This window comes from Cricetulus griseus (genome assembly GCF_003668045.3).
Source record: "Cricetulus griseus strain 17A/GY chromosome 1 unlocalized genomic scaffold, alternate assembly CriGri-PICRH-1.0 chr1_1, whole genome shotgun sequence".
In the NCBI taxonomy this organism is placed as follows: Eukaryota; Metazoa; Chordata; class Mammalia; order Rodentia; family Cricetidae; genus Cricetulus; species Cricetulus griseus.
Genome location: NW_023276807.1, coordinates 114,102,120 through 114,118,900, shown reverse-complemented (window position 1 = coordinate 114,118,900; position 16,781 = coordinate 114,102,120). Strand labels below are relative to the sequence as shown.

The 16,781-nt window shown below is 41.4% G+C and overlaps 1 protein-coding gene across 1 annotated transcript; it reads right to left on the bottom strand.

The window, feature by feature from the left end:
- Positions 1-4,156: 4,156 nt before the first annotated feature.
- On the bottom strand, positions 4,157-11,081 carry Med28 (mediator complex subunit 28). Its single transcript, XM_027386983.2, has 4 exons — positions 10,885-11,081; positions 8,697-8,763; positions 7,945-8,057; positions 4,157-5,931 (listed from the first exon to the last, which is right to left on the bottom strand). The coding sequence occupies exons 1-4, from the start codon at positions 11,041-11,043 to the stop codon at positions 5,734-5,736; spliced, it is 537 nt and encodes a 178-aa protein (XP_027242784.1). The 5' UTR covers positions 11,044-11,081; the 3' UTR covers positions 4,157-5,733.
- Positions 11,082-16,781: the final 5,700 nt, after the last annotated feature.

Here is a 16,781-nt window from a genome sequence, read left to right as displayed (position 1 = left end):
TTTCATTGTGACACCTGCTTAGTTTACAACTCTTATAGTTAAAGATGAAACAAGCCAGTTACTATAAAGTATCCCTTGGAAAATGCTATTAGTCTCTGATGACCAAACTACCCATTGTATTTCTAGTGCCTGTAATGTCACACTCCACTTGGTGAAATATCAGACTTGTGGCTGCCATGGCCTGCTTTAAAAGTATTCTCATTTTTTCTTGGTCATCTCCACTCAAATAATTATGCTATATATTTCCATATATATAAAATGATAATTTCAAAAGGCACATCTAACCTCAGTATGAAGAGGAATAGAATAAAGCCAATTAAGAAAAAAACAAACATAAGCACACCTACCAGGAATGGACTGCAGCATGCTTGGACTGCATGTTTTGACCTCCAAGGTCTAGCGTAGGCTGCAAATTTCTGAGGAACAACATCTACCTCTAAAGGGACTTTGCAAGATTACGCAGCATACTCTAGGTACAGCCATCAGCCTGGATTGGAATGCTCAGTGAACAACTGTGCTTCACCCGCCACACATCTCAGCTTCAGCGACCATTGTGCATCCGTCTTTTGTGAAGGATTCTAGACTGTTCTCTGATGTCAAAGTTTGCTGGACCCCTATCCTTTGCATCTGGGTCTCCTGCCTCAGATATATGACTTCCTCCACTGCACGGACTCCCAGGAGAGCAGGAACTGCCCGTGGTGCTGAACTTTCACTTTGTCCACCATGTCTTACCCTCCAACAGAGCAGATCTGACACCACTTTTAGTGGGTAGATTTTTTTTCTCTCTGGTGCTGGCCCAGCAAGTGGCTTATCAACAGATGTCAATTCTATGCATTGTCAAATATTTTCTCTTTCAATAAAATTCTAAACTGGGCAATATAAATGACTAAGCCTTGTATAATTAGATGAAGATAGAGCTTTGAAATAAATTTACATTAAGTTCAATCAGATTGTCTACAAATAAAAGGTAGATAATCAGATCATTTTTTTAAATGTAAGTAAAACAAGTTAAAAAGCAAAACATTACTTTTTTTCAGTGTTAGAGTTTGGGCACAGGGTTTTTCTTGCCCCTGGTTAGGGAAGTGTATATCACTGACCTATACTGTTAGCCCTGCGATAGATTTTTGAATGTAAACATTTGTCACCATATTTGAAATGCCACATTATTTTTCAGTGCCAACTTTTGTCCTTCCTGCTCAGATGAGTGTCTAACATAACCTGAAGACACTGCACTGTTGGCCTGCTATACTAAAATTTTCAATATGGGGTAAATTTACCGACAACAGAAATGTACTACTTGAGGGCTAAGAAAACGATGAAGGTGCTAACAGAATGAGGAACCATTCTTTATAAATATCCACTATGGGACCTCATTACAACAAAGCTGGTTTAAGTCTCTTTATAAGGGTCCCAGTCCCATTCATGAGCACACAGCTTTCATTGCTTCATCACCTCCCACTCTTCACCTCCTAACACAGGTTAAGTGTTCTCTGTCCCTACACTTGGGACCAGAAGTGCTTTAGAGTGGTATAGCATATGGTTAGCATGTGCAAGGACCTGAATTCAGGCCCCACTATGATTAAAAAAAAAAAGTGCGGTTTTGTGTATTTTCAGACTCATGCACATAAACAAATTATCTTAAGAATGGGACCCAAGTCTAAACATGATATTCCCTACATATCCAACCTAGCCTTAGTGCATCTCCATTTTAACTCAAAAGTATGGAAGTTTCCACTTACTGTGTCAGGTCAGTACTGGGAAAGTTTAGATTTGGGAGCTTTTTGGATTTTTGGATTAGGAAATGTCCAGTCTGTTTCCCACTAAGTTCCAGTATTTGATGATTAGCAGTGAGCACTGTGTTTTTATCAAGGACCTTAAGAAAGTAGCTACAGATGGTTCTGCATTTTTGATCTGGGCATTTCCCCAGCACTGTAACCTTCGGTAAGGAGCAGCATAGACTACTTTTCTACTGCCCAGTGTATTATCCTTTTGCTGCTGAGACCAAATGCCTGACAAAAAGAATTCAAAAACCTTTATTGTTTAGGTTTGGATGGTTCAGTACACCACGGCAGGTAAGATGTGGGGACAGAGCTGAGGCAGCTAGCTGGTCACACTGTATCCAGATGGGAAGTGGAGAGCAAAGAATCCTCATGGCCAGGTTGCTTTCTCCTTTATTCAGTACTGAATCCCAGCCCTTGGAACAGTGATGCCACCCACCTCAATCATCATAAGCTAGAAACTTCCTCTCAGACATGCCAAGAGGTCTAGACCCTGTCATGTTGAAAACAGCCATCAAATGGGTTAAAGGTGGCAGTCATTCAGTCCAGCAGGATGTCTGCTAGTTTGAATGACACGGTGACTTTAGACTATAAATGTGCCCATGATCATTAAGTGATTTATCTCACTTTATTATCACTTCAAGGTGACTTAAGTTTGACCTTCTGACCCTGTTTTACACAACAGGTAACAGGGCAAGCCCTGCTGAGTGCTTATAGTCATTTTCAGGTCTGTGATGTCTGGACAAGGAGAGTTCAGAAGCCTGGACTAAGGTGACTGACACCACTCTTGAGCAGGTTGCCCACTAAAGAAGTCAAGGGCTCTGACAGCAGAAGCCATGCTGGGCTGGCTAATACTCAGAACTGGCACAACCAACATTAGTTTTTAACCGTGTTTCATGCAACAGCACTTTTGAATGCAAAGCTGAGTGGGGGCCTTCAACTCTCAGGAATGTCATGTAAGTGGTTGGATAAAGCAGCGCAGAGGCAGGCGGATCTCTGTGAGTTCGAGGCCAGCCTGGTCTCCAGAGCAAGTGCCAAGATAGGCTGCAAAGCTACACAGAGAAACCCTATCTCGAAAAACCCAAAAAAAAAGAAAAAAAAAAAAAAAAAAAAGTGCAGAGGAAAAAGTAAGACATGTTACAAAGCTAAGTTCAGCTGCAAAAGATAAGGAAGTGCATGTCCATCTGATTTGTGGCCAAAGATGACCACAAGCACAACTGTAGGATGGACAAATACAGTTGTGGAGGAAGTAGAGCTGGAGACTGAGTAAGGAACCAGGAAAGAGCAAGAGAAATATTTAAGACAGAATTTGAATGAGCTACAGGCAAGGGGCCAAGAACAGACCAATACAAATGGCTGAATCACCACAGTGGTTAATCCTAGAGAAAGCAACCAGCCTGGGACCCATACAACATGTGTAAAGGCAGGTCTTACTCAAGTAGGCAACTGAAAAAAGGGTTTGAAAAAAGCTTCTTTGAATCTGTTGGGTTGCATGTGGGAGCAGCAAGCCAAAGAAATCCCTGGGAGACATGCGGCTTGGAGTTTCTGAATTCCTTTACCAACCGGTAAGCTACCATGTAGTAAGAAAAAGATGGCTGGAGAGATGGCTCAGAGGTTAAAAGCACTGGCTGCTCTTCCAGAGGTCCTGAGTTCAATTCCCAGCATCCACATGATGGCTCACAACCATCTATAATGAGATCTGGTGCCCTCATCAGGCAGAACACTGTATATATAATGAATGAATAGATAATCTTAAAAAAAAAAAAAAAAAAAAAAAAAAGGTAGAGCTGGAAAGATAATGGAAATTGGTTCAGGAACTTGTTTTTTGGTTTTTACAGACAGCGTTTCTCTGTATTGTTTTGGAGCCTGTCCTGGAACTCGCTCTGTGGACCAGGCTGGCCTCGAACTCACAGAGATCTGCCTGCCTCTGCCTCCCGAGTGCTGAATTAAAGGCATGCGCCACCAATGCCCGGCTAGTAAGTTACTTTTGTGCAAGTCGAAGACCTGAGCTCAGATTTGTACCAGAATAAAAAGCACAGCATAGTAGCTCAGTCCTAGTGCTGGGAAGTAAGAGAGGAAAGAGGATCACTGAGGCTTGCCAGCCAGATAGTCTTGTAAAGGAAGCCCCATATTCAGTGAGAAATTGTGTATCAAAAAGTGAAGTGGAAAGACATGACAAATGACATGGATCTCTGGCCTTCACAATAAATTCACGTTCCCTTCCGCCAAACAAGCTCACAGATACACTATACACATGGAAAGGATGCTGACAAACTGACAAAATGTGAAAATCATTTTACCTGTTGAACTGAATAAAACAGCAACAATAACTTGTATATATACTAATTTAAAATACCTTTACTGAACACCAAGAACAGTTTCCAGTATTTTTATCAGCACTTTTTTTTATTGAAAAACAACCTAAAATGTTTATTTAGGTTTTAGCCAAAAAATCCACAAAATGTAAAGTTGATGGTCAGTGCTTCATAGAGTGGGTGGTTTTTTTTGTTTGTTTGTTTGTTTTCAGCAGGGGTTTGTGAGACAGGATCTCATGTAGCCTACAACAGCCTAAAACTTGCTATGTAGCATTCAACTCTGATCCTCCTTCCTCTACCTCCCAAATGCTAGATTACAAACATACCACCATGCCCAGCCTATATTTTTCAACACTGTTTAACTTATACATTCTAATTAAGGGGACTTGATGGCCTCAGGCTGGTTCTCGTTGGTCCATGTGCTAAATATCATACAACCAAGTACATACATGAAAATAATAAAGTAATACATAATCAAGGAAATGCCTAATTCTCACGGGCATACTATAGAGCAAGTAAGAGAGACAGCCACAATACATAATGCATAATGGAGAACCTAAGAAAGTTGATCAAAAAGGAAAGACAGAAAAAATAAAATAAAATAAAATAAAATAAAATAAGCTATGCCCTGGAATGCAGTGAAGGTGTATTCAGGAGCTTCACACACCAGATGGCTGAGCCCAGGAGAGGCAGGAAGCAGAGGTCAAAAAAACAAAATGGACCAGACCAAAACCAAGCTGGAGATGCACTAACTGTTCAAGAGGTATGGAATATTTTGTTTTGGGTAAAGAGAGGTACTCTGCTCTAAAATAAAATACATAGCAAGCATATAAAACTCAGAGAATCCAAGGCCGCCTTTCGCCTCAGATCCACCTGTGTTTTCCTGGGAATCCATTCCTTACTCTGAGCATCACTGCACAGCCTGAGTGCTCTCAGCACATGCTCCTGATATGAGTGCCTTCAAGACAGTGAAGGACCCAGAAAACAGAGCTTACCCCAGATAAAATCCAACATTAAGGAAAGCATCCTCCTGTAACACTACACTGGCAGCATATTTTAGCCTCTTTTGAGGCTAAAATTGCAAATATGCTCACCCTGTGCCACTCTGGAAGCATGGCATTGTTGAGTCAGATTCCTTGTGAGGTAGTTCAAAAGTTTTGAAACAGCAAATTCACAGATTTGCCTATACTACCATGGATGATTAAGGCTGACACCAAACTCTATGTCTTCTGCCTTCTCAAACTATTAAAAGATTTTTTCCTTCAGGTTTTACCAAATTCACAACTAAAAAAACCCCACAAAAATGACAAAATGTCAAAACAAATGGTAAAGGCCAAGTAAGAATATGTGTGATCACCCTCACAGTCCAAACTTCCCTAAAGAGTTAAAACAAAACAAAACAAAACTGTACTTGGTTTATCAAAGCTTCAGGCATTTTACAAAGTACTCTAGGGATTTAAAGAACTAAGGAGGCTGAGGCAGGGGAATCATAGGTTCAAGATCAGCCCAAGATTCATATTTAAATCCCACCTTATAACTAACTAACACCTACGAATTATCAATGGAGTTCTTCCATAGGCCATGTCTTTAAGGAAAGATGTCTGGCAGGACTATAGGCTGCATCCCAGGCCAGAGTGCTCTTAGGTCGGCTTCAGAGGTGCAGGAATATTTGCAGATGCCTGCTCCAAGTAAGCCAAGGAGCCCTGAGGGATTTCAGCTGGCTTCTTGTGCTGCACATTGATGTCCTCCAGCACCTGCTGCCAGTGCCTCAGCTTTGTCAAGTGCTTCTGGACCAGCGCATCTTTCCGCTGCAGTTCACTCCTTAGTTCTGATACATCCTACAGATGACAGTGGTGGTGGTGGGGGGGGGGAGAAAGTGATGAGGTTAGTAGTAATAAACAAGAATAAATGAACAAAGCTCTTCCTTAGTCAGGAGCACTAAGAATGACCCTGATGGTGCAGGCTTGTAACCCCAGCTACTTGGGAGGCTGGGGCAGGATCATGAAGTTTAAGGTCAGAGTGAGTTCAAGACCAGCTTGGGTAACTCAGGTAGACACTGTCTCAAAATAAAAAGAAGAGGAGTAGAGATATAGTTAACTGAAGAGCACTTGCCTACAAATGCTGTAACAGCACCAAAGACACGGAATAGCAACACTAAGAAGCCAATTCAGTCAAAACCAAGGGAATCCAAAGCCTTTAAAGCTGTTCTATCTGACTCAGCCAGAGTTTTTTTTTTTTTTTTTTTTTTTTTGAGACAGGGCTTCTATGTGTAGCCCTGGCTGCCCTGGAACTTGATCTTTAGACCAGTCTGGCCTCAAACTCACAGAAATTCAATCCGCCTCCCTCTGCCTCCCATGTGCTGGGCGCCACCATTGCCCAGCAAAAGCCAATGAGAGATGTCTGCCCAACAACAAGAATTTTAATATTTAATGGTTTTTCTTTTAATAAGTAAAAACACAAGTCTTGAGATTAAAAATTATCTCAGAATCTAAAAGACCACTGCTGAAAGACACCAAATACTGAAAATATGAAACGTGTTAACAGCTATCTGAAGAATCCACATTACTATTCTATAATTTCAGCTCATTCAGAGTTAAAACAGTACATCTTTTTCAAAAGCTTCATATGAACAGTGGTGGTAAATCCTTTATTAAAATTTGGCTTTGGGTCTGGAGAGATGGCTCAGTGATTAAGAGCACTTGTTGCTCTTGCAGAGGACCTGGGTTTTGTTCCCAGCACCCACAAGGCAGCTCACAACCATCTACAATTCTAGTTCCAGAGGATCCAATGCACTCTTCTAGCCTCTATGGGAACTGCACACACACATGGTGCACATACAAACATGAGGGCAAAACACTCATACACAAAAAACAAGAAATGCAAAATGCTTACATGGTAGCCTTAACCATTTCCACACATTATTCAAGTATTCATATCAAGAAGTGACCTAGTACAACAGACTGTAAGAACATAATCTTCTTACTATTCCTGTTATCAACAGCTGGTCTCATGTCTGAAAAGACCCTTTCTGCTTAACTGGTCATGGTCAACTTGTTATTTCAAAAGCTGCCAAAATCCATTGCTCTCAGATTTGCATTTCTCAGAGGCAGTATCACTGGCCTTGGGGCTGCAAGTTCAGGATCTTATATACTGGGGTGTCAGGAATCATCATCTCACTAACCCAATAACATTAAAGCTTCCTAGTTCTTGTGGCAACTCATTTCCAAATATTCCAGTTTAAAGTAAATGAGAATAATTCACCCCTTTTAAGGAATCCTATCTAGAATATTTACCTTTATTTTTTAAAAAAACAGAATCTCACTATATAGCCCTAGGTGGCCTAAGAACTTGCTATGTAGGCCAGACTGCCTTTGAACTTACAGAGGTCTGTCTGCCTCGGCCTCCTGAGAGCTGGGATTAAACACATGCACCACCATGCCTGATACAATCTTTACTTTTTGATTCCTTAAACAAAGTACATAGACCATTTTCTATATGCAAGGTACCAGGTAAGGCAATTAGGGGACACAATTACAGTTCCTGTCCAAATCAACTTTTTATCTATACTAATGGTTTTCCAACTGTTTTCAGAAGGCAAAACCTGCTCTTTAAGACAACTTTTCCATGAAAACCAGGGTGTGAAATAAGCAGGCAGAGCTGTTTGCTCTGCCTTCCCCAATGACCACTCCCACCATGTATCCAGATTATCATAAACACTGGTACCCTCAGCACTTCTCTGACCTATAAAGACCTCCTACAAGACTCATAGGAAGACAGTATACCTTGTTAAGACACAGTGGAATCTAGATACTTGTTCTCCCTAAAAGTTGGGGGGAAAGCCAATTTTGTACCTCTTTGATAACTTGATCTGGTTTCTGGACAGACAACTGCAACCTTTTTTGTAAGAAAAAACATTCTGTCTGTCTTGCAATGTCCAAAAACTTCTGGATACACTGATCAACACCTTTAAAAACAGAGAGAGCAAAAGTTTTAAGGAAAACACTAGATGTATATATCTCCCACCTAAATAAATAGGTAAAATACTAAAACAGCACATTCTCATAGACGTAATTTGGGATTGATCCGAATTACAGCAACAACAATCATCTTCAAGTTCCCATGTGTAACTAGTAGGAAGTCAAAGATCTTACACAATACACAAGTCTCAAAGTCTTCCAAACAAACACAATCCAGACACAGCAATTAGGACCAGAATTTTCATTTAAAATGGAATATTTAAAATACAGCCAAAAGTCATTGGACACTGGAGGTGAGAATAGGCACAGCAGACTTACTCCTCTATCAGAGCTATCAAAAGATATCACTTACTCCTCTATCAGAGCTATCAATATAATTTGTGGGTTTTTTAAATAAACAGTTCTCACTAGTTTTCTTTATGTACGTGAGCAGCTCATTTTAAGTGGTTCATAATGACACAGAAAACATGTCAGCTAGTGAACTGAACAGAGGCAGCAGTTTTTATGGGGACCATCTGCATCCATTTGGAAAAGTTCTAAAATACATGATATGCATGGCTAAACATACAAATCAGCAATAGGAATCTTGCTGAAGAAAAAACACTCTGCAAAGAGGGAAATCTTACCAGTTCGAATTTCTTCCTGATCAGTTCCATTGACATAATCCTGACTCACCAGGGAGGCAAAGCAAGCCTGTGTGAGCGAAACATAAAATTGCTATTTACACGTCAAGCGATTACTTATGAGCAAGACATAACCTCTCCCGAGGCCATTCAATGAATGGACACTTTCTGAATTTGTGCTGAGAAGACCTCAGACCAATGTAAACACTTGGTAAAATAAATCTCAACTAGTTTGGCATCTGAGACTCCAGTATTTGCTCAAACCATCCATATATTCTTATTTCTACCACCTGCTGTTTCCTCACCCTTTTATTCTACACCTGGATTCCTCTCAATCCCATCACAGCCACTGTGACTGACCCTTACATAAAATACATATATATCATTATCTCACGATGTCATATGTCTCCTCTTTCTAAACTTGGAGCTTGGCATGCTTTTCACATAAGTAGCACATTATTATCCATCCTTTTCAGCCACTATTATTTGTCTTCTACTAACAGGGCTGCCTGTGTGGTTCAGCACTATTCTAAGTACTTGGAATACCACTTGGCATTTACTAATAAGGAACAGAGAGGTGTGTGTGTGTGCAATAAATGGTGTCACATGGCTAATCAAGTCCCAAAGAAGATCTCCTAAAAGGGTACCAACTGAACTATACATGTGAGTACCCCACAGAGGCACAAGCAGCCCAGAAAAGACAAAAAAGTGGAAGAGAACGTGGATGGCAGCTGACAAATGAACACAGGCTATGAAGAAAGAGCCCTGCTAAGCAGTGAGCAAACATCCGTGTAAAACACAAAGATGCAGAACCAAATTTAGGATCCAGATTTAAGCCATAACTATATGAGGCTCCTTTCAAGAGATAAATCCTGCCGGGCTGCAGATTTGATGTATAGAAACAATCACAAGGATTTCCCATTCCTGGAACAGCTCAACAAATTAGACTTCTCATTCTGTGTACTGTGAAAGTTAACTTTTTGGGGTGTGAGCAGGATGTACATACTTCATGAACCCATTGGCCCACAAAGCTTGGGTGGCTTTGCAAGAGTCAGCAGGCCATGCAGTTAAAAATCTTAACTTCAAACTGGGCAGTGGTGACACACACCTTTAATTCCAGTGCATGGGAGGCAGAGATGTGCAGATCTCTGAGTTCGAGGCCAGCTTTGTCTACAGAGTGAGTTTTATGACAGCCAAGGCTGCACGGTGTTAGAAACCCTGTCTCGAAAAATCAATCAAACAAACAAAACTAACTTCTGAAACTTTAGTTCCTGGTGCACCTCCCCGCCCTAATTATCTTTGAAAAACATTTAAAGCATGGGCCTTTATTGACAGCCAGTTTTATAAAGGAAAAAAAATTCATATACAAAAACTAGGTTTTTTTAGGGCTGTTGGGATGGCTAATCATGTAAAGATGTTTGCCACCAAATCTCAGTTCCATCCCTTGCACTCACATGATGGATGTAAAGAACTGACTTCATCAAGTTACTCCTTTGACCTCCACAAGCGCACCAAAAACATAAATTAAATAAACGCAACACGATTTACTTTTTAAAAAGAATGTGCTTTTACCTGGAAAGGCCAGCTTTTACCTGGAAAGGTAGAAGGCCAGAGTACCAGTGTTCACTGGCACACATCCAAGGCCGAATCTGGAGAAGTTACTTCTGGGTCTTAGTTTGTGCATCCATGAGGAGGGGGTGAACCCAAATGTTCTACCAAACCTTCCTCCCACAGTAAGAGCTCAGTTTGTCCTAACAAAGAGCAACTAGAAAGAGGAAGCCAGAAAAGTAAAGGGGTAGCACCCAAACAGAAAAGCTAAAAGGTTAGCAAGTGCCCGGGGCCACTAGAAGGTCTACACAGAAGAGAAAAACCGGAAAAGCGTAGAATATGTGACCTGAAAAGAAAACTCACAGGAGCTCAGCCGAAAGGCTACGCTCCAGGAAAGACTAGCTCCTGCTAGACCCGCAGAGGTAAAAGCCGGCTGGGCATCGAAAGAGCTCTGAGGCTGATGGGAGTTGTCTCCAGAAATGCCGCGGTTGCCGGGCAGACCTGAGAACACCGGTGGGTCACGGGCGGAACCCAGCCTCAGGCAGGCGGCTTGGGCTCCCCGATCCGGGGCATCCACTGGACGCTGGGACCTCCGAGACAGCCTGAGTGAATGCAGCGCAAAGACACCCACGTCTCGGCTTACCTCGAAAGACGACTCCAACTCGTCCACCAAAGTGCTGTTAGAAGGTCTCGGAGCCCCCGGCGCTGCTTGCAGAAGCGAGGCCTGGCCTGGGAGCCCGGGCGGAGGCGGCTGGGGACCAGCAGGCTGCCCGGAGAACATCCCACCAAGAGACCCCGCCATGTCTGCAATGGCGCGCGGAAACGCCACTGAGCCTGCGTGCGCAGCGGGATCACGTAGTGGGCGTGGTCACGTGACGGAAGGAGCTTCCGTCCGGCCCACTGGAGACTGAAACGCCTGGATTAGGTTTGTACTAACATAAGTAGTAGAGGCTTGAACTGGCTTAAGCCAGTCACGTGCAACGACTGAACTCGCCTGAGGGTCTCCCCACCACTGCCCGACCCCTGTGCTGTCCCTAAAGACTTTCAGGGACCTTAGCCAAGTCTTTCCCGCGGCCTCTTAGTAAAACGAGGAGTCATCTATTTCTTACACGGTGATTGCTATATACCAGATGTGCCCATCAGTCACTTGTTCTAGCTGGAACACCAGTTCCCCCTAAATTCTGGCATCCTAAACTACCCATGCACCTGACCCAGTTCTTAGCATAGTATGGTAACATGAGAGAGAAAGTCTACTGTGCTTATGTTTTAATAACTTGGTTTTAATAAAGCAAGTAACTTTTTGTATTTAATTTTAGAACACTTAACTGATTCCTTCCAGTTAGGCACAGTTTAATAATCTAGAAGTAATAGTAAACACCCCAAATATATATATTTGTAGAGATAAGTACTAAGGAAAATGATTTTAATGAATTTAAATTTCTTTTTAAAACCAGTTTAAATGTTTGTTTTTATTAATGTTTGTACTTAAAGAGCTTCAATTTAGAATTATTTTTAAGCAAAGCCTGACAATGTAAAGTTCTTGTTTTATAAAAGATGCTAATCTATTATAAGATGTTACAGTTTGTGTTTTCAGAAGTTTAGGACATTGGTAGCACACCCCTTTAAGTTCAGGGTGTTGGTGGCAAACACACCTTTAAGTTTAGGGTGTTGGTGGCACACGCCTTTAATCCCAGCACTGGGGAGGCAGAGATGGATGGATCTTTGTGAGTTCAAGGCCAGCCTGGTCACAGATCGAATTCCAGGACAGGCTCCAAAGTCACAGAAAAACCCTGCCTCAGAAAGAAGTTAAGCTACTGTTTAAGGAATATAAGGTAGCTCTATGCAGTTTTAAGTTCAGCTGTGCTAAGTTTCAAACATTTTACTAAGTTAAAATCAGTTACAGTCAGACTGAAAATTAATTACAGAAATAAGACATTACCTAGCCACCTGTGTGCTTAATGTGTGCTTAAGGAAAGTAACTAAAACAGACAAACAGACCTCTAATGCTTCAGAGACCTGGAGAATATGGCATTTAAATTATTATTTTAAAAGTTTATAATATCAGACAGACTGCCAGATCCTGACAGTGACCCAAAGTCTCCAAAGAAGATTATGAGGCACCCCAGTTCCTGCACCTGGATGATGGTGATGCTGACCAGTGAGCGAGATGCTCAGATGTGATACTTGTTGCCTGCCAGGACCTAGCCGAGACTGTGGACAAAGCTGCTGGACACTGGAAAATTGATTGCATCCCCGTTGCCTAGACAAAACAAGGTCAGTCTTTTCCATGTCCCTCTTCCACAGAAAGAAAAAAAAAAAAAACCTCTCACCTTATAGGCCTGGCAAAGATTGCTGTTCTTTGAGACATCTGCCTCCAACGGTAATGGAGAAACTTGGGTATGGCTAACTATATAGACTGGCTTCTGTCACTTTTTAGTAGATTCGGATAAAATATACCCTTCGCAGATCTCTGAAATATTACTGGTTGTCAGCTTGACAGCATCAGCCAGTCAGATCCATTATAGACTAGTCAGTATGTTAGCTGATAAAATAGTGACTATCTACTGTTCAGGCACAAGCTCAAGGTTTTTAAGTTTATTTTGGTTGTCATCTAAATACAAACTTAAAGGGCTTTTCATCAGGCCAAAGCACCTCTGTCCAGTCCATACCTGAAGAAAAATGTACATGCTTATAGCCCAAATCTGTAGTTTTTGCTAGGACTCAAAGTTATAAATATGTTCCTGCTGTTTGAACAGATATCCAGATATCTGCTTTTTCTGCACTGTGGGCTTCAATAAATAAGTTTTAACCTCTGTTCCTAGTTTAAACATGTCTTAAACAGGTTTCTGCTTCTGGCAGACATCTGAGTATCAGTTGCTGACTACAGGCTGTTCTAAGTAGACTTCGAGCCCTGGACTTGCTGTGGATATGAACCAGTCCAGCTGATATGGACACCCCTGTCTCTGCAACAGTGTCTGCTAACCAGAAGCTCCTGATGGATTCCCCATTGCCTAAATTCCTTTTTTGCTTTTGACTAGCATTTCAACCTTCTGGAGTCCCTAACTTCGCCCCAAAGTCAGCAGGAAGTAGTTTGGGAAAGAATACGTCGTCCATTTTCCCTGGTTAAAATGCTAAGTCAAAAGGAACTCCCTTGCATGGGGATGCCAATATCTCTCACTCCCTGATGGGGGCACTAGAGAGACAGCAATTCCATGATTGGAATTTCCAAGAAAAGAAAATGAGGGAATGAAGGGACCAGCTCCCCATTTCGGCAGGCATGACAGTAACATGTGCCCTATGACCTTGTCTTAGTCACTAGAGGTTAGATGCCTGCCTCGTGGACAAGGAACCAATCAGAAGTTAGCTGGTGGCGCTATGCTTTATGGCTCTGGTGTGCTTTACGGACAAGCACACAGCAATGATGCAGAGAGCATAGCAACCACCCTGGGAGGGCCTATGGGCCATAACAACCTGTTGACCAATCAACACAGGGCAAACCCTCCAAGCCTGGAGGCACACCAATCCTGAACCTGTGCATACCCCTATACACTCCCCTTACGCTGCCCTATAAAGATCTGTGCGTATCGGCTTCGAACTGTCTTTGCTAGCCATCCGCCATGGTGGGTGGGTCAAAGACCCGAGCTAACATGGGGTTAGCTCATTAAACTACAATAAAGCCTCATGCAATTTGCATCAAGCTTTCGCCTCCATTCTGTGATTGGGGTGGCCTCGGTCCTGGGCTAAGATTCTGGAAGCCTCAGCTTTCCGAGGGTCTTACAACCCTACCTGCACTCACTGGAAAAAGATATGGGAAGAAGACAGAATAAGAACTCAACAACAGAAAGACCAATATGACACCACCAGAATCTAGGGACTCCACTCCAGCAAGACCTGAAAAGCCCAACATAGTGCATGAAGAAGAGATGGACCTCAAAAATTATCTCAGCAAGAAGATAGAGACCTTCAAAGAGGAAACAAGAAAATCCCTTAAAGAAATAGAAGAAAAAGCAAGCAAAAAATTACACGAAATGGAGGAAAAGACAAACCAAAAAATTCAAGAAATAAACAAATCTCTTAAAGAATCTAAAGAAACCCAAGATAAAACAACAAAACAAGTGAAGGAAGCTCTTGAAACAGTTCAAAGCATGAAAGCTGAATTAGACACAATAAAGAAAACACAGAATGAGGCGATGCTGGAAATGGAAAGACTGGATAAATGATCAGGAACTAAAGACGTGAGTATAACTAATAGAATCCAAGAGACAGAAGACAGAATCTCAGCTATTGAAGACTCGCTAGAGGATATACATTCATCAACCAAAGAAAACCTCAAGTCCAACAAATCCCTAACACAAAATATGCAGGAAATATGGGACACCATGAAAAGACCAAACCTAAGAATAATAGATGTAGAAGAAGGTGAAGAAACACTGCTCAAAGGTACAGAAAACATATTCAACAATATCATAGAAGAAAACTTCCCCAACCTACAGAAAGATATGCCTATGAAAGTACAAGAAGCTTACAGGACACCAAACAGACTGGACCACAAAAAGACACATAATAATCAAAACTCCAAATCTACAGAATAAAGAGAAAATATTAAGAGCTGCAAAGGAAAAAGGCCAAGTAACATATAAAGGCAAACCAATTAGAATCACACCCGACTTCTCAATGGAAACTTTGAAAGCCAGAAGGTCTTGGATAGATACCCTACAAGCACTAAGGGAGCATGGATGTCAACCCAGACTACTGTACCCAGCAAAACTTTCAATCATTATAGATGGAGAAAACAAGATATTCCATGACAAAAACAGATTTAAACAATACATATCCACAAATCCAGCACTACAGAAGGTTCTGGAAGGAAAACTCCAACCCAAGGAACATAACTACATGCACAAAAACACAGGCAATAGATAATCTAATTTTGCCAAACACAAAAAGAAGCAGGAGGGCAAAATCCACACACAATGACACCACCAACAATAAATCCAAAACAAACAAGAACCAACAAACAATGGACATTAATATCCCTAAATGTCAATGGTCTTAACTTACCCATAAAAAGATATAGGCTAACAGAATGGATACGAAGACAGATTCCATCCTTCTGCTGTTTACAAGAAACACACCTCAACTTGAAAGACAGGCGATACCTCAGAGTAAAAGGGTGGGAAAAGATTTTCCAATCAAATGGCCTCAAGAATCAAGCAGGTGTAGCAATCCTAATATCTAACAAATTGGACTTTAAACTAAAATCAATCAAAAGAGATGAAGAAGGGCATTTCATACTCATCACAGGAAAAGTCCATCAAGATGAAATCTCAATCCTGAACATCTATGCTCCAAATACGAAGGCACCCACATTTGTGAAAGAAACATTACTAAAGCTCAAACCACACATAAAACCACACACACTTATAGTAGGAGACTTCAACACCCCCCTTATGCCACTAGACAGGACCACCAGACAGAAACTTAACAAAGAAACAAAGGATCTGAAAGAAGTTATGACCCAACTGGTGTTAACGGATATCTATAGAGCATTCCATCCAAACTCAAAAGAATATACCTTCTTCTCAGCACCACATGGCACCTTCTCTAAAATTGACCACATAGTAGGCAACAAAGCAAACCTCCATAGTTACAAAAGAATTGAAATAACCCCCTGTATCTTATCAGACCACCATGCATTAAAGCTAGAATTCAGCAACAATACAAATGGCAGAAAACCTGCAAACTTTTGGAAAATGAATAACACCCAATTGCACCATTCCTGGGTTGAGGAAGAAATAAAAAAAAGACAAATTAAAGACTTCCTAGAATCTAATGAGAATGCAGACACAACATACCCAAACTTATGGGACACTCTGAAAGCAGTGCTAAGAGAGAAGTTCATAGCACTAAGTGCCCACATGAAGAAACTAGAGAAAAGTCACATTAGAGAACTGACAGAACAACTGAAAGCACTAGAGCAAAAAGAAGCAAACTCACCAAGGAGGAGTAGACACCAGGAAATAATCAACCTGAGAGCTGAAATCAATAAGTAGAAACTAGGAAAACATTACAAAGAATCAATGAAACAAAGAGTTGGTTCTTTGAGAAGATCAACAAGATAGACAAACCTCTAGCCAAACTAACCAAAAGGCAGAGAGAGAGCACACTAATTAACAAAATCAGAAACGAAAAGGGGGATATAACAACGGACACTGTGGAAATCCAGAGAATCTTTAGGTCATACTTTGAAAACCTGTACTCCACAAAATTCGAAAATCTAATGGAAATGGACAGTTTCCTGGATAAATCATTTACCAAAATTAAACCAAGATCAGATAAACAGTTTAAATCGACCCATAACCCCTAATGAAATAGAAGCAGTCATCAACCAAAAAAAGCCCAGGGCCAGATGGCTTCACTGCAGAATTCTACCAGAAATTCAAACAAGAGCTGATACCAGTACTCCTCAAACTGTTCCACACAATAGAAGCAGATGGGATATTGCCAAACTCTTTCTACGAGGCTACAATCACTTTGATA